General features: G+C 42.9%; 1 protein-coding gene across 5 annotated transcripts in view; it reads right to left on the bottom strand.

Annotated features, from left to right (window-relative positions):
- Positions 1-24794, bottom strand: part of MCC (MCC regulator of WNT signaling pathway) — a 315415-nt gene that overhangs the window by 79002 nt on the left and 211619 nt on the right. For all 5 annotated transcript variants that reach the window (XM_040421630.1, XM_040421633.1, XM_040421632.1 and 2 more), the window contains 2 exons: positions 4653-4816; positions 4313-4519 (listed from right to left, as the gene is read on the bottom strand). In XM_040421630.1, coding sequence (XP_040277564.1) covers positions 4313-4519; positions 4653-4816 — 371 coding nt within the window. The remainder of the gene's footprint in view (positions 1-4312; positions 4520-4652; positions 4817-24794) is intronic.

The raw sequence follows: 24794 nt of genomic DNA, 5'->3' as shown, positions 1-24794 counted from the left end.
CATGCACGCGGCTTCATAGCTGCTGCTCCTAAAAACCATCACAATCTGTTAACGGAATACATTAAACACCTAATTTAATTACATCCGCAGGACTAGAAGAACCTACTGAGAGCACTTTGTATGATTACAGACACAAGTGAAAGGGACAGACCTATTGATTCGAACAGCTCCTCATTGCTGATGGATGCCGCCTTTAATACATATTTTTAGTTGCAGCAAAAATCCTCTATGAGGGAGCTAAAAAGTGTTCAGCAATTTTTAAGCAATAAGGATCAGGAGGAAGTCATTTTCTTTCAGGTTTCTTCTGGAGGCAAAATCTCTGAGCTTTGTTAATTTTTGAACTAGTCCCAATTCTCACTTTCTTAACACATCTGAAGCCTGAGATACAAGAAAGCAGAAAAACACAAGTGGCGACCAGCTAGCAACAACCCTACTGTACTGTAACACTAGATAATGAAGGGATAGTAGGTGGCAGACAGCTATCGCCTTTTAGTTTTGCTGTGCAGCTAATTTTACAAACTGGCAAGCACGTAAAGTGAGGTTACACTCACTCCAAACATCGGCAAGAACTGGGATGACACTTTCTATCATGCATCCAATAAGTAATTTAATAACAAGGGCTCCGGGTCTACCTTGTATATGTAATCCATTAGGGTCTATCTGACAAAAGTAGATTATGTCACGATGCAAAACCATGTAGTATTCAGCAATCATTCGCAAGAGCCAGGAGGAATAAGGAAATGGGCACAGTCCAAAAACGCACCAGTGGCTGATTGTGGATGAAAAATTGGAAAAACCTTTAGACCGTCTAGCCGAAGTTTACCTATTATCTAGCTTACTTTACGCCAGAATAATGTCCTTTTTGGCACACATTGCCGCATATTTGCGCACACTCACTTTCTCTAAAGGTCCTTTTTTAAGGACCAATGTGTCAGGAAATTATCGGGAACAAACTAAACATTCCCAATAATTGCCTGACTGTACCCAGGGTGCGCCCCTACAGAGAATCCTAGAGAGGTCACCAGCGATTGCAGGTCTCCATAGAGAATTAGTGTTCCTGGGCAGCAGGTTGCTGTTAAGTCAGCATGACCTACTGCACAAGAATGAGGATTTTTTTTTTTGTGCCAGCTCAAAGACATGATCACCTGATGATCGAGTGTTTGCTTGTTTATTGGGTGATCGGTGCCACCTTTTATGCAGGCCATTTATCGGGAACAAGTATATATACACTCATCCCTGATAACCAGCCTGATTATCGGTTCGTCTAAAAGAACCTTAAGCTTTGCACCACATTTATTGCTTTACACGCTTTTTTTTCTCGTTTGACAAGGTGCAAATGAGCAAAAAAAGCGTGTAAAGCAATAAATGTGGTGCAAAGCATTACACCGTTTTTTGGGTAAAAATTAGGTCAGAATTCAGGCTCATTTTGGCAAGTACCGCAAATCTGTTCCACTCTCAAGAATCACCTGTCAACACATCTCTGTTTACTGTCTTTGCCCTCTTTTCAGGGACCTTTCTATTTGGCACAAACAAAACCAAAGATGGCCATACACAATGAGATGTTACTGAGGTAAAAGGTCAGTGAGATATCCCCCTTTCCACTCACCTACCCCAATAAGCTTCTGACCCACAAGCCCAGTGGCTTATGATCCTTCCCTAAAGAACTGATTAAGATCAATTTAGTCCTTATGCACTTGACCGTAGTTTTGGTCCATGCGTGACCCTCATTTTCACATGCGGACCTATTCATTTGTATGGATTCGCGAGAAATGCAGACAGCACATGGATGTCACACTTAAGCTGTCCACATTTGTGTGGCTGTTCTGCAAATAATAAGAGCGTGTCCTATTCTTGTTCACTTTGCCGACAAGAATAGACATTCCTACTAATGTGAGGAGAAAATTGAGGAATGCACAGCAGGAATCTGGATTTTGCAAATTTGCAGTTTGTGGACCGCAAAATGGATATGGTCATGAGCATGATGCCTTACATTCACACAAAAATAATCATAATCTAGCTGCTTAATTATTCTAAGATTATGTTACATGCATCATAATACCAGCAGCGCCATATCCCGGTCAGCATGACCCAGCCTGGAGGGATAATCATAGATTATGGTTGGAGCCAATTTCTAAACAGCCCACACATTGGTGAAGAGTGCTGTTTTATTGTAGGGAGAACTCATTTTCAAAAGAGCATATACTATTAAAGGACTACCTTTATCGGATATAAGGATAAGTTATAATATACTGAAATGTGCAAATATTAAAAAGCAAAAAATGAGTAGGAATCATTATAAAATATAACTAGAATGATGTGTTTAATAATGAGTTTGGCTACTTTCATATCTGCATTGTGCTGTCCAGTCTCAAAACTGCAGCACAACGCTTCCGTTTTCTCCCCTTTCACTGTCAACAGGGACAACACTGAACAAACCGTAGCAAAGCGTATATTGCGTTCCCATGCCGGACACAAAATTGCTGCAGTGCGCCATGGGACACTGAAGAAGCCGGATCCGACACCAAAAACTATGTAAGGCAATGGTGCCGGGATGCGTTTTTTTCGGACCCGAAACTTACAATGGTTTTAGTGCCGGTTTCTTCATTTTTGATATAATACAACCTGATCCATTCTGAACCGATGCAGTCGGTTGAATTATTATAACAGAAGCATTTTGCTGTGGTTTTGAGATCCCATGCCGGACAGCAAAAGTGTAGATGTGAAAGTAGTCTTAGGCTACTTTCACACTAGCGTTGTTTTAATCCGGTGTTCAATTCCGACAGCGGAACTGCCCGCTGGATCCGGAAAAACGTGTGAAAACGGATTACATTTGAATCCTGATCAGGATTTTGATCACAATGAAAAAATGCATTGGAAAAAACAGATCCGCCATTTATGGACTAACTTTTTTTTCACATTTTTCGGGTTTAACATGCAAAAGCCGGATCCGTTTTGACTGAACACACAGTGCCAGATCCGGCGTTAATGCAAGTCAATGGGAAAAAGGCCTGATCCGGCGTTCAGTCAAAGTGTTCAGGCTTTTTGGCCGGAGGTAAAAATACTGCATGCTACGTTTTTCTGAAAAGCCTGATCAGTCAAAAAGACTGAACTGAAGACATCCTGATGCATCCTGAAGGACTGACTCTCCATTCAGAATGCATGGGGATAAAACCGATCAGTTCTTTTCCGGATTTGAGCCCCTAGGACGGAACTCAGCGCCGGAAAAGAAAAACGCTAGTGTGAAAGTACCCTTATATAGTGCTGATATATGAAAGCTAGTCCAATAGAACCATGCAAGTGTCAGCCATAGGAACCGTTCCAGATATCGCTTTCACGGCCCAGCCTGAATTAGAAGGATGAAAGCAGGAATCTAATTGGTTGCTATGGAAAATGTCTAAATTTTTCCTTTATACTGGTTTTCATCAATAAGCCCCTGCGCGCTATCCCATAATGGCAAATCTCCAAATGCAGTGTGACACCCTTAATGAGATGCTTGAGGAACAGGATGAAGTGTTAGGTTGCTGTGAATATCTGAGTGGAAAGTGAACCATAAAGAAGGGGGGAAGGGGGGGGGGGGGGGGGATATGCTGGGACGAGCTTTGCTGCCAAGGTATAAATGATCTGATGTAATAGTGACAGCCACAACACTGTCTGCTGGAGAAGACTAATCAACTACTGTAGCATAATGCAATGAAGCATCGGGCAGCAAATTAACTGATGGCAGCAGACGGGCAATCAATATCCCTAGCAGGGACAAAACCTGCTACAAGAGTCAGCAGCTCATGTTACAAGTAGCTGGAGAATTGGACCATTTTGTGATTACTTATGAGCAGTTATACAAGCAAATTTAGGTGCCATAGTGCCAAAATGAAAAAAGCCTCACCTGTCGGCAGCCCCACTGTTCTCGTGCCACTGACCTGATCCCGGGCATGTAAAGAGGGTGTGGTCTGAGAAAAAGGTGGCATGTCTCTATCCCCAAAAAATGCCTAAATATTTGCAAATATGCAATAGGATCCACCAGGTGATATTGGTTTCCACCAGTTTTGTGGTTTCCGTTATAGTCAGAAGCCACGACCCAAACAATATGAAACCTACATTCACATATAAAAATCTAAAAAATTAATAAATAAGAAAAAACCCAACAGAGCTACAGACTAGAGGTGATTCACATACAGGTCAGACCAAAATCATTTTGTCAGGGTCTACCGTTAAACATGTGGATACACTCTATGGGATCACTGTAGGTCGTATTAATGAAACAATATTTCAGTGGCATACTAAGGTCATTATGGCAAACTTAAAGCAGTCTTACTCTTCGCCGAAGCCTATCCCTTTCTTCACGGATGGCGTTCATAGTAGACTTGGTCCTATTGAGATCTTCCTCTTTGCTGCACAGCATGGCGGTGAGACTTTCGTTTTCTTCCCGCAGACCAGCCAGCTCTTTTTCCCATCGTGACCTTTCTTCTGCCAAATTAGGGTATAATTCCCGACCCAGGACACCCTCTATTTCTTCCACAGTCTGTCAAAACAAGGAACAGTACCAGGAGCTGACTTACTGCAGGTTTTAGACTGAGAGGCGCAGATTATGTGTGTGTCTCAGATTGATGAATGGACACATTTGGTGGACCAGTGAGGCAGATAAAGAATGTTACCTTAATGGCCAGGTCACAGTGTTCACTGGCTGTTGTCAGCTGCTCGATGTGTCTATCAACTTCTGCCACAGACAAATTGCAGCTACTCTTTTTTCTCCCGCAGACGACATTTTCTAGACCTGTCAGGACCCTCTGCAGCTCGGAGTTCAGGTCACTGCAGTTATCTACATTGAATTAAAAAAAGACATGAGAAAACACAAAGGCCAACAAAGACACTAACACTGAATTGCATTTTAAAGGGAATTTGGCAGCACTTTTGACAATGCTAAACTACTGACAGCACTAGATAGCGGCTGTATAGAGCAGGCTAAAAAGACTTCCTGTGGAGCTTTCATTATCAGGAGTAGTGTGAATTTAAAGGGCATCTGTCAGCAGATTTGTACCTATGAAACTGGCTGACCTATTACATGTGCACTTGGCAGCTGAAGGCATCTGTGTTGGTTCCATGTTCATATGTGCCCGCATTGCTGAGAAAAAGGATGTTTTAATATATGCAAATGAGCCTCTAGGAGCAACGAGGGCGTTACCATTACACAGAGAGGCTCTGCTCTCTCTGCACTTTGAATGACATGGCCAGATATGAGGACATTTCCACTGCCTGGTCCTGTCAAAGTGAAGAGGGCGGCAGTTGCAGAGAGCAGAGCCTCTAGGTGTAATGGTAACATCCCTGTTGCTCCTAGAGGCTCATTTACATATATTAAAACCTTTTTATTTCTCAGCAATGCGGGCACATATGAACATGGGACCAACACAGATGTCTTCAGCTGCCAAGTGCACATGTAACAGGTCAGTCAGTTTTTTTAATGCCAGATTCTGCACCTGCAAGGCAATGAAGGCAGAGCTTCACTGAAGAGCTGCTTCACAACCAGGAGACCACTACAGCTATCACTCCACTTCACAGTTTAGCTCCGCCTCCAGTGCACTTGCAGGAGCAGAATCTGGCAGAATAAAAGTTCATATTCACACTATTCTTGATGACAAAAGCTCCACAAAAGGGTTGTTTGTCCTGCTCTCCCCAGTACCTAGAGATGAGGACAGGCTGTCTCACCTCTTCAGTCTGCCAATGTGGTGGGTAGAAACCTTCAATCTGACTGACAATACAGGGAAGTGGTGATGCAATGTCACTACACCACTTGCCTGTAAGTGATGCTGCTCACTTTTCATTAGCAGCATCAGCTCTGCCGGATGTTTTACAGATCGAACTCTACATTCCTCTGCTGAACAGCTCCAGGGCTTTTTTCGCATATTTAGGAACTGTCCCATTGAAAGGTATGGAGACGCAGAGTGGTGGTTGGACCGAGAGCTATTACACATGTGCAAATATGTGTACTAAGGCCTCTCTCACACGAGCAAGTTTTCAGTCCGGATGTGATGCATGTAGCTAATGCATAGCATCCGAACTGAATCCTGACCCATTCATTTCAATGGGTCTGCGTAACAGTGTTTTTCACACATCATCTCTGCGTTCATAAAAAAAAAAAAGATAAAAAAAACTGAATGTTCTATATTCCGCTTTTTTTTACACAGCCATTACTCCATAGAAGTAAATGGGTCATGTGTGAAAAATGGAATGCGTCTGAAAGCAAAGTGTTTTTCACTGATGGTAGCAAGGAGATGTACGGTAGATTGTTATTTCTCAGTTTTTCTTTAGAAGCGTAAAAAACGAATTCAACAAAACTAATTCAACTTGTGTGCAAAACCATCAGTTTTTATCTGAACAGATCCTGACACAATCCGTATCACTCGTGTGAAATAAGCTTAGTGTAACTTGGACAACCAGAGTCAGACATGAAGAGTGTACACTGCGCATGTGCAACTACTGGTGGATCTCAGAGGTAGCCGTAAGCCTGACAACGAGCAGTGAATGGATTATAGTACATGTCCTATCCATATTGTGGATGAGAACAGCCCTTTCTCTTGATGGGAAAAATACAGAATGCACAGACATAGCCGTGTGCATGAGGTCTAAACCTGCTCGAAGCAGAAGCGTTCCTATTCCACAGTCTGACCACCACCATGAACTGAAATTGCCCACTGCTCTACAGCCTGCAGCAGTGTATGCTCTGCCTATGGGAAGTGAGGCACAAAAAAATCAGAAACCAGCTATATCCTATTATTAGGCTGCATGAAAGCTAAGAATGTGATTTCCCCATAGTTTTCATTTTAAATCATTTTAGAATGGAAATACATACATACATACATACAAGGGCCTAATAGATTTTGAGTTGCAGATTGCAAGCAACTTACTCCGTTGACTTTAATGTAAGTCGTATGCAACATGTCACTCGCATGTTACTTTTCTGTGTCTTTACAGCCAAATCACAACTCTACAATATTTTTTTTGTTGACCAACACATCGCATCACCGTATAGACCCAACCGCAATCCACTCTTTTTTAGTTTCATTACTTATAATAAGTGTGTGCTTCTGACAACTGAAGCTTGCATAAAGAAAGATGACTAACATGTAAACCCATTTCCAGGTCCGCGGAAGCAAGTGTCACAGAGAGAAGTCACATACTGCCACAAGGTAGAAACTATACTGTAATAAATATGTTCACATCTGCCATGTGTTCTACCACCTCAGGTTTTTTTTTAAATTAAAGAAAAGTATGTGCCCCGCAGTAATGTCAATTCCTCTGTAAGGGTGGTGGCAAATACAACTATTTGTGGCAGTTCTTGATGCAGTTTTTTGAGCAAAAGCCAGAAGTGGATCCAGCAGGAAGTCCTTCCTTCATATTTTTCTTTCCCTTCAAAATCACTTCTGGTTTTGGCTCAAAAAAAAAACCTGCATCAAAAACTGACAAAAAAAAGCTGTATGGGGGAAAGCATTGGTAAAAAAAAAAACAACCAACCAAATAAAACGTGGTTAAAAGCCGCCAACACATATTACACTTTTCTGCAAGTTAGTAGTGGGAGTAAGAACAAGAAGACATTTTCTATGAGAGTGCCGGCGATGTGTGGTCTGCAAAGTGCGGAACGCAAATTGCCAGTGTCCGTGTTTTGCGGATCCGCAAAACACATACGGACGTGTGAATGGCCCCTTTTAAAAAATATATAAAAAGTTTATATCCTCAGATCTTTCAGGAATAATATTAGAGTAATTGCAGATGCACGTGTCCAGTGCAGGAAAAACGCTCTGTGTGGGAAGGTGATTTCCCGTTTACAGACACTGCTCCTTTCACAGGATCGCATGTCATTATAATGATTTATAACACTGTATCTCTGTCTGGCCGTGCATCTACAAAATTATAGTGATGGCATTATGTCAATACAATTCAGAGGATGCAAGGACAAGTATAGACATACATACAGCATTATAAATCATTATAATGCCATGCCGTCCTGTAAAAGTAAAAGGTGTCCATAACGGGAAATCATGCTCCCACATGGAGCTTGTTATCCGCACTGGACAAGCTCTGAAATTACCCTTAGAATAGCGCCATCTGATGTTTCTGTCAAACAGCCTTTCTGTGTCCACCTCAGTAAATGTACCAAGGTGAACACCCATGCTCAGCCTTGCTTCTCTCTCTGCCCCTTCAGGTGTGTGGAAGGAACCTTGGGGTGGTCATGATGATTTTTACTCTGAAGATTGCCATGATTGCCTGGAATTGATTAAACAAGAGACTGAGCCTCTCCCGAATGTGACAGAAACAATGTTGGACAAACCTGATCTCAATCTGTGGATGGATCTCGATACGCAGATGATCAAGGCAGATATCACGCTGGATATGCGGTCACTTCCTTACATTATGTGTTACAAGCGCATCCTCTTTCTCCTGACAAGTCTGCCCAAGAGGCAGAACTGATAGCCCTCACTAAGTCCTGCAAGATGGCTAAGGGAAAGACTGCCAACATATACACTCTAGGTACGCCTTTGGAGTAGTTCATGACTTCGGCCCCATCTGGAGGAGCCGCAATTTTATCACGGCAAGTGGAACTCCTGTGAAACATGCTGAAGCTGTGCAAGCGCTAATGGAGGCTCTGACACTCCCTAAGCAGGTGGCTATACTCAAGGCACACTCAAAAGCAGATACTCCAGAAACTCAAGGAAACGCCAGGGCTGATAAAGTGGCAAAGGAGGCTGCAATGAGGAAAAGGGAGGGAGGGGGGGGGGGGGGGGGGGGGGAGATGATGATAGCCAAGACACCATCAAAGGTCGCAAGGAACGAGGCAGGTATACCACGTGGATTCCCTCTCACCAAGGAAACACTGGAAGATATGCAGGAAGCGGCATCAGAAGAGGAGAAAGAACTGTGGTCCGAAAAATGAGGAGACCCTGATGAAGACAGGATTTGGAGGAAAGAGCATCTCCTATGTTTGCCTTGAAGTCTCTACCCTGCGGTAGTCTCCTGGGCCCATGGGACTACACACTAGGGGAAAACTACGATGAACAACCTCATCTCTTCTAAATGGCTTGCTCCAGCCATCTCTACGTTCACCGCTCGGTATTTAAATAGCTGCATGATCTGTGCCAGATGCAACCCAGGGAAATTGGAAAAAGTCCCTGTCAAGTGTTTACCAAAACCTCTCTACCTGTTTCAAAGGATTCAGATTGACCACATACAGATGACCCCTTCGCAGGGATTCCAGTATGCTCTGGTGGTCATAGACATGTTCTCTGGATGGCCTGAAGCCTACCCCGTGAAGAATCAGACAGCGAAGACAACAGTGAAGAAGCTGTTGAATGAAATTGTCTGTAGATTTGGGGTACCTGAAGTAATAGAGAGTGATCAAGGAACTGCCTTCACAGCGGATGTGGCTCAGGAGATATGGGCCGCACTGGGGACTCACTTTGCCTTCCATACCCTGTAAAGACCACAAAGCAGCGGCAAAGTGGAAAGAATGAACGGCACGTTGAAGCTAAAAATGCTGAAAATGGCACAAGAGACTGGAAGACCATGGCCAGAGACTTTTCCAATTGCCCTGTTCAGTGTCAGACATACCCCTAGGGGAAAAGAGAAGCTTTCCCCTTTTGATATTCTGTTTGGGAGTGCCCCCAAGTTAGGACAGTATTTTCCCCAAGAACTTGTTTTGCAACATGATTGCTTGTCTGCTTATGTAGCTGCTCTGTGTAAACATCTGACTGACCTACATTTTCAAGTCTTTTCTTCACTTCCAGATCCCATCCAGATTCCTGGAAGTCATACCCTTCAACCAGGAGATTGGGTTCTGGTGAAAAGGCATGTCAGAAAGACTCTGGAGCCCAGATTTGATGGTCCATTCCAGGTCCTGCTAACTACTCCCACTTCAGTGAAACTCGAGGGGAAGAAGACCTGGACACACACCTCCCACTGCAAGAAGGTTCCAGCCCCCCATAGAGAGGCCTGCTGAGAATGATATCCTTTTTGGTTTTCCTCTTGGGAGGGGGTGTGGGTCTTGTGGGAGCATCTACAGCCCAATGCTCAAACTGGGCCTCAGACGCCTCAAGGGGTACATGGGTCTTCTGGGTAAATTTTACAGAGCCAATACAAGCATTTGAATTTGACTTCTGTGATGTTGCCAATTGCAGATGTCATGACAGTCGGATGTTTGATTTTGCTTCACTGCAATATTATGTATGTGTTACCAGGACCAATAATGAGTATTGTGCAGCCTGGTCAGATATGCTTACCAATACGGGAATCAGCTGGGGATACAAACCAGTTGAGGGGATGCAAAGGAAAGATAAAAGGGGAAAACCTCTTGTAACGAGAATGCATTTAAGTAGCAAAAATATGGGGAAAAACCCAGGTCAAAACATGTCAAAAATATCCCACGGACAAAGGGGGGCCCCTGGGTTGTCATCCCCCGATATTGACAATAGAATACCCCCAACCAACCGACTTGGGAATGTATGTCTTGAGAAAGTATCCATCTGATAAATATGGGCCATGGGGGACAGTTCTACTTTAAGGACATCACAAACAGGCCTGTCCCAAATCCTACCCCCAGTTCACTCCCAGCACAAGAGCTCAACCCCTTGTTACCGGGTAAAGTAGCTAGGCCCTCTTCACGGTAGAGGAGACACTGGCAGTGGAAACAGGATTTAATGACTGTAATTTTGGTTGGAATGGATGAAGTACACAGCATCTCAGGTAAACAAATCTGGGTGTATCACATGTGCCACAGCTAGACCACATTTAGGAACGGTGCCCCTCCACCTAAATCCCAGTCAATATTCATGTTTTACCAGCATGTATGTGAATCAGACTGCCAATGAGCCTGAATGCAAGATTTGGGAAGACAAATTCCCAATCTTGAGGGAAACCCCTGAGCTTGGAGGAGGGATAACCACATACAAAGGGAATTACACCTGCTTTGAAGTAGAGGTCAAAAAAGGGAAGAACATGGGCAGGTTTCCTGAAGGATATTGTGGAACTGTAGTGAATACCACTGGGTAAACCTACCAAAGCCATTTGATGAACCAGACTCAAGCATTGGGAGATGTGAAATGGTTGTGTGCAGATATGAAACTGAGGACAAAGTTGGCAATTGTCTGGCATGGGCAATGTGCCCTAGCGTTGATGCCTTTCCATGTATTCAATTCTCTTGACTGGGAGAAAACTGTAGAAAAATTAAGAAATCCTGAATTAGAACATAATTACACCCCAGGAGAGGCAGTGGTAAGGAGGAAGCTGGATACAAACCCCGGAGGCAGCCTCGATTCTCATGTATACATAGACGCCATAGGAGTGACCAGGGGGGTCCCAGATGAATTCAAAGCCAGACAAGTGGCAGTCAAAGCCAAGTCAAGTGGCAGCAGGGTTTGAGTCTCTAATCCCTATAGTTACTATAAACAAAAATGTGGACTGGATCAACTGCATCTATTGTAAATCAGCAGAGATTTGTGAATTATACCAGGGATGCCTTAAAGCAGGCATCCTCAAACTGTGGCCCTCCAGCTGTTGTAAAACTACAACTCCCACAATGCCCTGCTGTAGGCTGATATCTGTAGGCTGATCGGACATGCTGGGAGTTATAGTTTTGCAACAGCTGAAGGGCCGCAGTTTGAGGATGCCTGCCTTAAAGGGTATAATAGATTAGATGGGGCCCACTAGTGTCATGGCATTCCAAAATAGAATGGCCCTGAATATACTATTAGCAGAAAAAGGGTGTGTGTGAAAAATTATTGGTAAGACCTGCTGACTGTAATCCCCGATAATTTAGGACTAAATGGCCAGGTTATGAATGCCCTAAAGAATTAAAGAAAAATTCTGGGGTAGACAATTCATGGGAGAATTGGTTTGAAAAATGGATTAAAAATTGGAAACAGACCTTGTTACAAATTGGAATGATCATAGTCATTGTCTTATTGATACTTAAAGTAATTGTCTGTTGTGTCATAGAAACATAGAATGTGTCGGCAGATAAGAACCATTTGGCCCATCTAGTCTGCCCAATATACTGAGTACTATGGATAGCCCTTGGCCCTATCTTATATGAAGGATGGCCTTATGCCTATCCCATGCATGCTTAAACTCCTTCACTGTATTTGCAGCTACCACTTCTGCAGGAAGGCTATTCCATGCATCCACTACTCTCTCAGTAAAGTAATACTTCCTGATATTACTTTTAAACCTTTGCCCCTCTAATTTAAAACTATGTCCTCTTGTAGCAGTTTTTCTTCTTTTTAAATATTCTCTCTTTTACCTTGTTGATTCCCTTTATGTATTTAACAGTTTCGATCACATCCCCTCTGTCCTGCCTTTCTTCCAAGCTATACATGTTAAGGTCCTTTAATCTTTCCTGGTAAGTTTTATCCTGCAATCCATGTACCAGTTTAGTAGCTCTTCTCTGAACTCTCTCCAAAGTATCAATATCCTTCTGGAGATATGGTCTCCAGTACTGAGCACAATACTCCAAATGAGGTCTCACTAGTGCTCTGTAGAGCAGCATGAGCACCTCCCTCTTTCTACTGGTAATTCCTCTCCCTATACACCCAAGCATTCTGCTAGCATTTCCTGCTGCTCTATGACATTGTCTGCCTACCTTTAAGTCATCCCCTACATTAGGAGGCTTCGGCTCAAAGGCGTAGCTGATGCTACCCCGGAGATGATCATGAGAGAGCTGGATGAGGATGAGAGACAAGGTCCACTTCATTCTGTTAGTCCCCCCCTTACAGTACCACCTGGAGAGAAGATCTACTATAGGGACAGACATCTGACTTATCTATATCTAAGTCCCGTGTCATGGGAGGCTATCCACAAGGGATAGGTTGTCATGGAAGCAGGTGAAAAGGAGAGTCAATACATAGAGAAAGATGTGCTAGGCTTGTTAGGGACAGAAATAGATCCAAGGGGGGACTGATGGAGATGTGGATATCATTATTAATCCTGCAAGATGGCTCCCATATACTCCAGCTCTCAGACGACTCCTCATCTTTTCCAAAATCAGGAAGGTTCCATCCTACTGAAGAGAACCCGCCTCCTTGATGTGTCATATGTGATGTATGCTGTGCTGCTGTTAGTGAAGACTCCATTGCAAGATGGCGCCTGCTATTAGATATTTACATAGTTCACATACTAAAGTTAGTAAAACAATGCACAATGTGCAGATGCTAAGTGTTATCTCTTTTCTTATTATTATATTCTCGCCAATGAAACAATGCCACGAGCCTCAGGGGGGATGCCCCTTCTGATGTCCTTATAAACTGCTTCACTTCAGTGTTATTTCTTCTGTGCACGTAAAAACATTGGAGTACTACTAATTTGGAGCAGTAGAGCAAACGTGATTGGCCCTGATTGGGGCATCTTCAACAGTGGTGAGTCGGCTTCTTCTGAAGGGTCCATTCACACGTCCGTAGTGTATTGCGGATCCGCAATACACCCGGCCGGCACCCCCATAGAACTGCCTATTTTTGAACGCAATTGTGGACAAGAATAGAACATGTTCTATTTTTTTAGGGAGCCACGGACCGGAAGATCGGGGCCGCGCTTCGGAAATGCAGATGTGGACAGAACACTGTGTGCTGTCTGCATCTCAACGTTGCGGAACGGATCCGGACCCATTCTACGGACGTGTAAATGGACCCCAATTGTGCTAATTTAGGATCTTCTCTAAGAAGCAGAGAAGACGATGCAAGCTTCAGAAGCACATGGCTCACTAGAACAGGAATCTGTCCACATACCTGAAGGAGCAGAGAGAGAAGCAAGACTGAGCATGTGTGTTCACCGTGGAACATTTACTGATGTGGAAACAGAAAAGAAGCTCAATATAAAATGCAGGTGCTATACAAACATTTAGGGAATGTAAGCAATTTTTAATAAGTATAAACTAAAATGATAAAATCTTTAAAAATACATCTGGATGCACACAAAAAAATAATAATTTATGATCCTCAAGGGAGCGAACATCAGCATTTTATTTTTGGGTGGGGGGAAAAGTTGGCCAACTGTTTTAGGCATGATGAAGTGATTAAAGTTGGAAGATTCCCTCTCTTGTTTTTGTTTTTTTTAAGTTACACACTGTAGGGAATAGAGCTGGGCCGTTTTGTTTATAAAAGGCATGGGCATATCTATCAGGGTAGGAGACAGCGGGTGCTATGGGGACCATTAAGTAAGGGGGCTATCTCCACCCAAAAGGTGCAGTTAGGGGTGAAATGTATGAAAAGTGGCATAGAAACCGGAATGGGTCCTTATTCTAAATTGTACCTCAATTCTCATGTTTGCCCTGTGTGTGTGCTGTGACATCACGGTGTTAATGATCTCTGCAATGTGACATCATTGTGCACATTATCTCAGTACTGTGACATCACTGTGCACATTATTTGTGTACTGTGTCACAGTACTGTGACATCACTGCATGCATTTTCCCACTATTATTACATGCATTATTTCACTACAATTACATCTGTGTATATTATCCCACTATTACTACATCATAATTCCCGCAAATGACTGTGTGCATCAGCCTTGTGCATTAGGAACACCAATCATAAGCTTTTCTGAACATGTTGCTGAAAGACGTCATGATGGAGTAAAGCCCCATGGCTATTTGTTATGTCCTGATAAAAAGGTCTCGCTTAACAAGTATACAGGTCTTCCCAATGGCATCACAAATCAGAACATCAATGTGTTTTTCTTCAGTGTCCTCCTGCCGAATCCCAAAAGCTTTTTCTTTGGTATTTCACAGAATGGCTTTATTAGACGTCTCTCTTAGGAGGCCATTTGCTACTTACTAGATCTTCAGCCAATGCCTGACTTTCACATAACAGGTAGAGGTCTTACTTTGAAAGGGATGATTGAGGATGCTGATTGCGTTCAGTTATCCCAGAAGGACTCCTACATACTGATTTATTATGCCAAACTCCACGTTGTGCTCTGTAGCCGCAAAGACGACTCAATTCTGGAAGTATTATTCTTGGTTGGAACAAATGTAATGAATAAAAGTAAATAACACAATTGCAATTGCACAAAGGCAAGCAGGATCAGCAAAAAGAAAAGGCAGAAGACCAAAAAACTAAATTACCAATCAATGGCAGCCCTAAGAAATACTTTCTGAAATATTTGACATTTAAAGGAAATGGTGTCTTTTTCATAAAATTTTTAAAGGGAGTCTTTCAGCTCTGAAACACCCCCCACCCCCACTCGAGAATAAGCGGTGATACATAGTCCGGTTATGTAGTTTTTATCTTCATACTCACTTGCATTCTGACACTGTGCTCCTACAAATCAGCAGTAGAATACATTGAAAGGACTCCCGTTCTTAATGGAGAGGACTCAAAGAGGGGTCATCGCAATGCATTTTACTGCTGGTTTATGAGAGCGCAGTGTCTGAATGCCAGTGAGTATGAAGATAAAATTACAGAACCGGACTGAGTATCACGTACACTATCCACTGCTTACTCTAGTTTGGAGGGTGTTTTAGAACCGTCAGATTCCCTTTAAGTGAATTATCAAGCAAGAAAGGAAACCCTGATCATAGATATCCCTCAATCATACTGGAAATAGCAAGCTGGAAAGGAGACAGTAAGGCTACTTTCACACTAGCGTTTTTCTTTTCCGGCGCCGAGTTCCGTCCTAGGGGCTCAAATCCGGAAAAGAACTGATCAGTTTTATCCCCATGCATTCTGAATGGAGAGCAATCTGTTCAGGATGCATCCAGTTCAGTCTTTTTTACTGATCAGGCTTTTCAGAAAACCGTAGAATGTTGTATTTTTACCTCCAGCCAAAAATCCGGAACACTTTGACTGAACGCCGGATCCGGCATTTTTCCCATTGACTTGCATTAATGCCGTATCCGGCGCTGTGTGTTCCGTCAAACCGGATCCGGCTTTTGCATATTAAACCTGAATTTTTTTTTAAAAAAAAGTCCATAAATGGCGGATCAGTTTATTCCAATGCATTTTTTCATTGTGATCAGAATCCTGATCAGGATTCAAATGTAATCCGTTTTCACACGTTTTTCCGGATCCGGCGGGCAGTTTCGGCGACGGAATTGCCCGTTGGATTCAAACAACGCTAGTGTGAAAGTACCCTAAAGCGTGTAATGTATTATATACAATATAATTTAAAGGGGTTGTCCGATTATAACAACTTATCACCTATTTACAGCATAAAAGAGATATGTGCTTGAATGCTAGGAGTCCATACATTGGGCCCCTGCTGATCACAGTAACAAGGGTCCCGGGACCTCTATTTGAATGGAGGAACTGTCATGCATTGTAGCTCCATTCATTCTCTATGGGACTGCCAGAAATAGCAGCGCACAGTGCTCGGCTATCTCCAGCTGTCCCACAGAGAATGAGCGAGTGACCATACGAAGCAGACTAGATATAAGTAATAAATACATATCACCGCTGTTTATTGAGATCAACAGACATCTTTAAAACTGGGCTGTCATTTTAATTAACATTTCTCCTCTAATATTTGGACGGAAATTAAATACATATTGATTTCATTCTCAACCCAATGAATATCATTTGATGTCCTATGTCACTGCTATAGAAGTAGATTCCGCACACAGTTTATGACCTAGAAAGAACAAAAGGTAATAAAGCTCTAAGAAAATTCCCATTGCGGACATGCTGTCCATGAGAGCATGCCGAGTTGTTAAACTGACCTTGAAGTGCAAACGTTAGAATTTACTACAGTACAAGGATTCGCCCAAATTTCGCCTCTAGGGAGGAGGGGTGGCACTCGAAATCAGCCAGTTTAGAGGATATCGCTTTGACTGTGGAATATTTTCCCTGCCTTTTTAATAAATCAACGTATATTTAAAGTTTCAGAGTAATTACCTGCCATTTGGCATTGCACTTTACATCACAAGAAGCCATAACAGAGTAAAACGGTGACATGGATTAACGATGCATGTACAGACCTATAAACAGCATTAGACCGTAAAGATTTATTTCTCATCTGGAAAGCGTGAAATGTTAAAGAAGCAAGAGGCAAACTCATTCACAATCTTTCTGGGTAATAAATGTGCTGTTTGGGCAGGGTAAGTGCTAAGAGTTCAGGGGAATATACTGAGCAGCTGCTTTACCTCGAGTTCCCTCAACACCCTTCGGCGTAGCGGTATAGTTTTTCCATATGGGACCATAAAACAACGAGGAGTATTGTCAGGAATCAGAAATTAGGACTGAGACCTGATGCAAAGGCACTACAATCAAGTTGGTAGCACATATTAGCAGCCTATAAGTGAATATTGTCTGGTTTTTTTCTTTTTAAAACATTCTCCTTCCTCTCCTGGCTCTATAACTTCCTCCACTGTTTGGATTTTCAGCACGGCAAACAGCCTCGCTTTATTTCCTCACTCAGACCAGGAAGAGAGACGAGTGACTCTAAGGCATCTTTTACTTACTGTGGTGCTTCACAACCCTTTAAAATTGATTGACAGGGCCAGGCAGTGGCAAAGAAGTGATGGAAGGGCTGGCCAAAGAAATGCGGGGAGCTTGGGTGTAACAAGAGCTCATTGCACTAAAGGCCTAATTTGCATATTGAAAAGTATCATAACTTGGGAACAGAGCCTCAGATCAACAAAACAAAACTGAGTTTTAACCACAGCTATGTGTCTATGCAGACAGTTGGATAAGGAGGCTGCTGGTGACAGACTCCCTTTAAAAAACACCCCTTTCCGACAGAAGTGTTTCTTTCAGCCAAGGCTTCGGTGAAGGACACGTGCAAATGGTTCTGCAACTTTTTTAAGTTTCATTTCAGACGCTCTAGGTGTAATGTCAACGCCCTCATTGCACCTAAAGGCTCATTAGCATATATTAAAACAATGCAGGCGCACACATGAAGATGGGACCAAAACAGATGCCAAGTGCACATGCAACAGGTCAGCCAGTGCCATAGGTACAAATCTGCTGACAGATAAAAAGGTAAAAGCCTTACAGGACCAGGTCCAGGTTTCTCTGCATCAGCCAAATTGAAGTTAAGACAGCACTCCAATTAATAGACGCCTTTATTCACCAATGCAGCTCGTGTTAAAATACCAGCTACACGTAATTGTCACTACAATATAACTGTATGGTGCTCTTCCAAGAAAACACTGAAACGCAATATCAACTGTGATAAATATTTGAATCTTCTGCTGTGAAATAATTGCTCTTTATGGCACGCTAAAGCAAAGGGAGTAACTCAATGCAAACCTATGTTATCTCTTGCTCTTCTCAAATTCCCACTAAGACAAGACGGACATCTGTGCCGTCTCTCGTGCCCTTTGCATTATTGCTGCCCTATGCAAGATTCGACAAAGCCTACCCTATGCACATGTATAATGCAAAGCTCTGCACACAGCGGCAGCCGAGCTGTCATCAACATCTTCCATCTGTTCCACTTTTAATCTGAATCAGGGTGGCCCAAATCAACACAACAGAACCTGTAATAACGTCACCCCTGCTGCCAAAACAGTGCTCTGGGAGAACAGCATGACGGGGCTTGTGTTAGAACTAATTATCCATTTACCTTTCATTGACAAGAAAGAACAGATCAAAGTTTAAGACATTCCCTACAAGAAATGCCAGGCGAGGTCGACCAACCAGAATAGCGCACAAAGCATGGATAATGTACAGGTTGTTTTAAGAGTTTCACAATCTTCTCCTTGTACTGATATTAGCTAATAACCATAGGCCACCATGATATTAGAAACCAGGGTCTACATGAATTTGCAAGCTCCATTTACAGACCTCACTTTCAAATGGATAATTAGGACATGCACAGACCAGGCTCACAGCCGAAGCAGAACCTCCGCGAGAAAAACCTGCAGCAAAACTGTATTGGATGAGACACGACTTCTCAGTCTTTTTCTATGTGGACCTCAATGACAGAAAATGCATGTCCTATTCTTGTCCGCAATTGCAGACAAGAATAGGCATTTCTATGGGGGTGCCGGCCGGGTGTATTTCAGTTCCGCAATGCACTACGGATATGTGAATGGACCCTAAACTACGCAGAACATTAAAATAAGCACAAATGGAGTGAATTATGTTATTAAACCAGATATTGATGCAGTCAGTGAAAGGCTTTTGAAGCAGATGATCTCTTGTGTTATAACTGCCTCCCAAAGCCGAACCTCACCAACAGCTAGGGGGCGTGTCACGGATGTAGTAGGGGAGAACACCAAAAGACAACAAGAACGAAGGGGAAAGACCCTAGGACTCACCGCTAGGGAAGGAAAAGGGTCACCACCTATAAAACCCTGCTCCTGGCCCTAACTCCTATCCGTATGGGCACCTCTCGATGGTAGAGATGCCCGTACACAGGAACCTAGAAAACCCCGGTGGCCCTCAGATGCCCTAATGGTAATAACAGGGCAGAGACAACCCGCTCCTTCCCTGGTGAAGGAACCAGCGTCTCGCTGAGGCCTAGTAAACAACAAAGGTGGGGGGGGGGGGGGGAATACAAAACACAAGCGGAACACTTAACTTCTGAGGCTGATGGATGATGGACGAACAGGACTTCACCAAGAACCACACTCCAGCTCTTCCAAAAACCAAATGAAGCTATCCAGAGCAAGGAGTGATGGGCAAAGTCAGACTAAATAGGGGGAGGTAAAGGTCACATGATCCACACCTGAACAGGAGGTGTGGAGATACCAGCAACACACAGACAAAGTGAAACCAAAAGTGAAACCACTGAAATGCCAAGTGTCTAAGGCAGCAGGTGATCAAGGACTGAAGTAACAATTGCCATCCCGATAACTGTTCCCCCGTGCTACAAATAGTCATTGTGCAGAGTGCTTTTTCTGAGAAATGTTACAGGGGTTTTCTGAGACCCCCATGATGCAGCTTTTTTTCTAGACTAGTGACATCATTTTGATCAGTCACATTGCCTATGTGCAGCTCAGTCCCAAAGTATACAACGTATGGCGCTGTGCTTGGTATACTGTGAGGAGGCCGCAGCGTTTGTCAGGGCGCAGTAGCCCTTTCAAGCGGCTGAATGGCAGGGTTCCATGAGTTGGACCTCCACAATCTGATATCGATGACCTCTCCTGAGGATAGGTCCTCAAAACTGCAGTCCTGGAAGATCCCTTTAATATCCTTTTATTGCTTGCAGAAAGAAAAATTTAGATTTCATTTGCAAAAACAGCCTACAACTGAAATATGAGATATTTGGCTACGGTCTAGTGGAATATGGGTGGTGTCACACACACACAAAGGTTTGGGGGGCAGTGTCTGATGCAAGCCAGGAAGGAGAAGTACAAGTTTTCCCTTTATATTTTTCATATCCTTCCAACCCCTGGCTTTGTCTCAAAAACTGCCACGAAAAGCTGTGAAGCACACCACCATACTTCTAGGAATGAGAAAAAATTAACATGGCACTCCATGGTGTAAGGGCTCATGCACATGAACAACAAAACAAAACGTATGACGTCCGTGTGCATTCCGTATTTTGCGGACCGGAACAGCTGGCCACTAATAGAACGGAAATGGAATGCACATGGAGTAACTTCCGTTTTTCTTGTGGACCTGTTGAAATGAATGGTTCCGCATACAGTCCGCCCAAAAAAAAAAAAACTGAGTGAAAATAAGTTTGTGTGCATGAGCCCAAATTCATATGAAATCTAGAACCCAGTGAAAGGTGGGAACAAGACTGCTCTCCTGCTTCAATAGTGCTGTACGGACACCCTACCATTGTAGACGTGTAACAACCTTTAGGCCTCGTTCAGACTCCTCTGTGACGTCTGCTGGATAATGGTAATAAAGTAAATAAGGTAACAGGTACTGTACTGAGAAGCACTGCAGGATTTAGGACAATTCAAATAATGACAAACGGAACTTGACTAAAATGAATACCCGTTAAAGGGCCGGGAGTAAGAATTTTTATCGTATATGTGCAAGTCTCTAAGTTCTCTACACAGAGTACTTTGCCTCCACCATAGGAAAGGCATTACAAAGAGTGAAGGAAAGAATACGGATACTCAAAAAAAAGAGCCATGTAGCTGAGCAAGTGTGAACCGATTTGTTGGGGAGGTTTGGAAGCAAGGTCAGGGTGGTTTGGGCACCAATAGCAGGGCCATTTAACACCAGTAATGGGAATGCCTTTTTTTTATCATCATGTAGCTGATGGCTTGATGAACAGTTTACGTAGACCAGCCGGTGAGGTTTATTGCACACAGCCAGCCATTCCCCAAAGGACTGAGGCTTTAATGTGAGAGGTTTCAGGAGTTTGATGATGGTTTAGGTAAATTGTAATGTATCAGGTTTTGCTTGGTGGTTGCAAAATGAAGAAAATCTGCAGCGTGACTTTCATCCTTCAGAAAGCACAGCATATATTTGATATGGGCTTGAGGTTTCAGGCATATACTGTGAAATAGACGCTCACAGCACAGCGCGGGTTGGGAGATTTAACTAAATAAATAGAGCAAGAGCCTTTGGTAATGGCAGTTTTGCTAAATCGTCAGCTTAGCAGCTAAGGCAAAGCTGAATTTATGGCGACTTCGTGGTGTTGGCTTAAGGAAATAAATAGGAACTAGACTTTCAGGTCTGCTAAATAGTCAGAGCTCTCATTGTCCAGTTTTTTTGATTTTCTCAACCACTTGGGGCCCGTCATTTACTGCATATTTTCTATACCACAGCCAAAATATGCAACAAATAACCTTGGCCCCATAAGCATTAAAAGTATTCTGGTGATGTCACCTAAATGAGAAATCGTACAGCACATGAAGAACATTTTTAGTCTAAATCATTTAATCCTCGAGGGTTGCAAATTTTTTTGCAACTTGAAGAAACAGGACTGTAATCTGGTGTACCACCAAGAGCCAGCCGCTAATAAACTCTTACACACCAGCGGCTTAGGTCCACAGGCATGCTCAACCTGCGGCCCTCCATCTGTTGCAAAACGACAACTCCCATCATTCCCTGACAGCCTACAGCTATCATCCTACAAAAGGGCATGGTGGGAGTTGTAGTTTTGCAACAGCTGGAGGGCCGCAGGTTGAGAATCCCTGGCTTAGGGCTCATGCACACGGCCGTTCCCTTATTGCGGCCCGCAAACAGCCGGCCGTGTGCACACCGCATCACAGGCGTGCATCCATTCACTTGAATGGGTCAGCAACACAGAAGGTGCAGTGCAGAACGGAGGCATGGAACTCCACGAAGCACTACAGAGTGCTTCCGTAGGGTTTCTCTCCATGCCTCCAAACAGCAAAAAAATAGAACTTGTTCTATTTTTTTTTGCAGTGCGGACGGATCACGGACCCATTCAAGTTGAATGGGTCTGGATCTATCTTCAGCAGCCGCCAGGTTGTTGCCCGTGCATTGGGGGGCCACAAGTTGTGGTCCCCAATGACCGGAAAGACTGAGCAACGGCCGTGTGCATGAGGCCTTACATACAAGCACACACGTTAACATCCCGGCTCGGAAGTGTAATTGTCCTAAAGTCCAGGTTCTGGATAGTGCAGAAAACAAGGTGAAAAGGTGATTACGGTATGAAGAGTGATACATTTCATATAACCTAGGGATTCTAAACCAATAAGCAATCTATTGCCAATCTGTGTGAGCAAGAGGAAAGGTCAGTAGAAAATATTGGAATGTAAAATAAACACTCTTTCACACTTGCGCTATTGATCTCCATTGTTCTCCATTTCAGGAATAATTCTGTGGAAGTGTCGGTTTCAGCATATAACTGACTTGAATGGAGCCAAACAGATTCCATTAAGGTGGGCCCATCCAGGATTCCGCTTTTTTTAGCGGAGGAAGGAGGAATCAGCGACGGAATACCAAGGCACATGTGAACAAGTCCTTATTTTGCTTTTTATTAAATTAAAAGCATATTTTATTTAATTACAAAATACAAAGAAAATAAAAAGCAAGAAAATAATTCTGCGTTTTGTGGCAGTAATAATGCTAACTGGACAGAATTTATCACTCAATAATAGTACAATGTGACAAATAGTTCAATGTGTGACAGTAATATAAAAATCATGCACATATGTCTAATATTAGAAGTATGCTGAGCATACTTTCCACAATGGAAACGTTCCGGCAGAGATGATGCGGTGCCGAATGCTGCAATAGCCTATTAGTCAACAGCAAACATGGTGACAATAGCATTTTGGAATATTGAACTGTTCCATATGTCAGGCAAGGGAAGGAATAGATTTTAATAATATCCTCTATTTCAATCTTTGAAGTAAAGAACAGTCTAAGCATTACTTAAAGGGGTTATCCGAGGTTGGAAATGGCCCTCCATACGCCCAAGCCTCTCACACTGATTTTACTTACCTGGCTCTCCGCGCCACTCCTGGTGCCTGCACGGCCGCAGCTGCTTCTCCCCATACGCGGATAAATAAATCAGGTGTTGGGGGGGAGCAGCCAATGGCAGGCGGTGATGGGGACGAGCCTTCCTAACATTGCGGGTGACGCTAGGGAGGCGCCCCCCTGTCACCGTCTGCCATTGGCTGCTTCCTCCCAACACCGGATGTTTTCGTCCGCACACAGGAAGAAGCAGCTGCGGCCGGGGACCTCAGGAATTTTTTAACATGCGACATGGCACCTAAAATCCATGTCTGTTTATTCAAGCCTGCAAAAATCATATTTTGCACTTTGCCTCTAGAGCCCTGCTGTGCGCCCATACAGCAGGCTACAAGCACATGTGGGTGTTGCCTTATTTATCGGGAAATGGGAAACAAAATGTGGGGTGCATTTTGTTCTGTTACCCCTTGTGAAAGTGGAAAATGTGGGTGTAAAGCAATCTTTTCTGGAAAAAAATTTTTTTTTTTTCATTTTCACAACCAAGTATTTCCTAATTCTGTGAAACGCCTGATGGGTCAAAGTGCTCACTACACACCTTGAAATATTCCTTGAGGGGACTAGTTTCCGGAATGGGGTCCAACTTCCATTTTGAACCCTGCCATGTGCTCATACGACCGTTTTTTAGCACATTTTTGGGGGGTTTATAAACTGAAGAATCAGCGTAATAAATAATGAGGTTTATTTTCTTTTTAACCCTTGCTATGTTACAGCAAAAATGGAAGAAAATGGAAAATCTTTAAAAAAATATTGAAATTTAGAAATTTTACCTCAATTTCCCATTCATTATTGTTGAACACCTCAAGGGTTAAACAAAGTTTGTAACATCAGTTTTGAATAATTTGAGGGGTGTAGTTTCTAAAATGAGGTCATTTATGGGTGGTTTTCATTACATAAGCCCTTGAAAATAATTGAATTGGTTTTGGAAATTTTGTTGAAATTTTGAAAAATTGCATCTAAAATGGTAAGCCTTCTAACGTCCTAAATAAATGAAATGACATTTACAAAATGAAGCCAACATAAAGAAGATATAGGGAAAATTTTAAGTAATAACTATTTTGTGAGGTATCACTATCTGCCACAAAAGCAGAGAAATTCATATTTAGAAAATAGTGAATTTATCAGAAATTTGTCATTTTTGGGCTTTTTAATAAAAAAAAAAGGTGAAATATATCGACAGAAATTTACCACTGTCATGAAGTACAATGTGTCACGAGAAAACAAATCTCTGAACAGCTTGGATAAGTAAAAGCGTTCCAAAGTTATTACCACATAAAGTGACACGTTTCAGATTTGCAGAAATCGGCCTGGGATTTAAGGTGGCTCGGTAGTGAAGGGCTTAAGGAAACAATGCCACTGTTATAAAATAACACCAACCACAATAAAGAAGTCAATTTTTCCATCACATTATACATTGGTCGTTTCCATGACCACCCTGCAATCCATCAGTGGTGGTCGTGCTTGCAC

Source organism: Bufo bufo, chromosome 2 (assembly GCF_905171765.1).
Source record: "Bufo bufo chromosome 2, aBufBuf1.1, whole genome shotgun sequence".
In the NCBI taxonomy this organism is placed as follows: domain Eukaryota; kingdom Metazoa; phylum Chordata; class Amphibia; order Anura; family Bufonidae; genus Bufo; species Bufo bufo.
The sequence above is the reverse complement of the archived record's forward strand: the minus strand, read 5'-3'. Positions and strand labels throughout refer to the sequence as shown.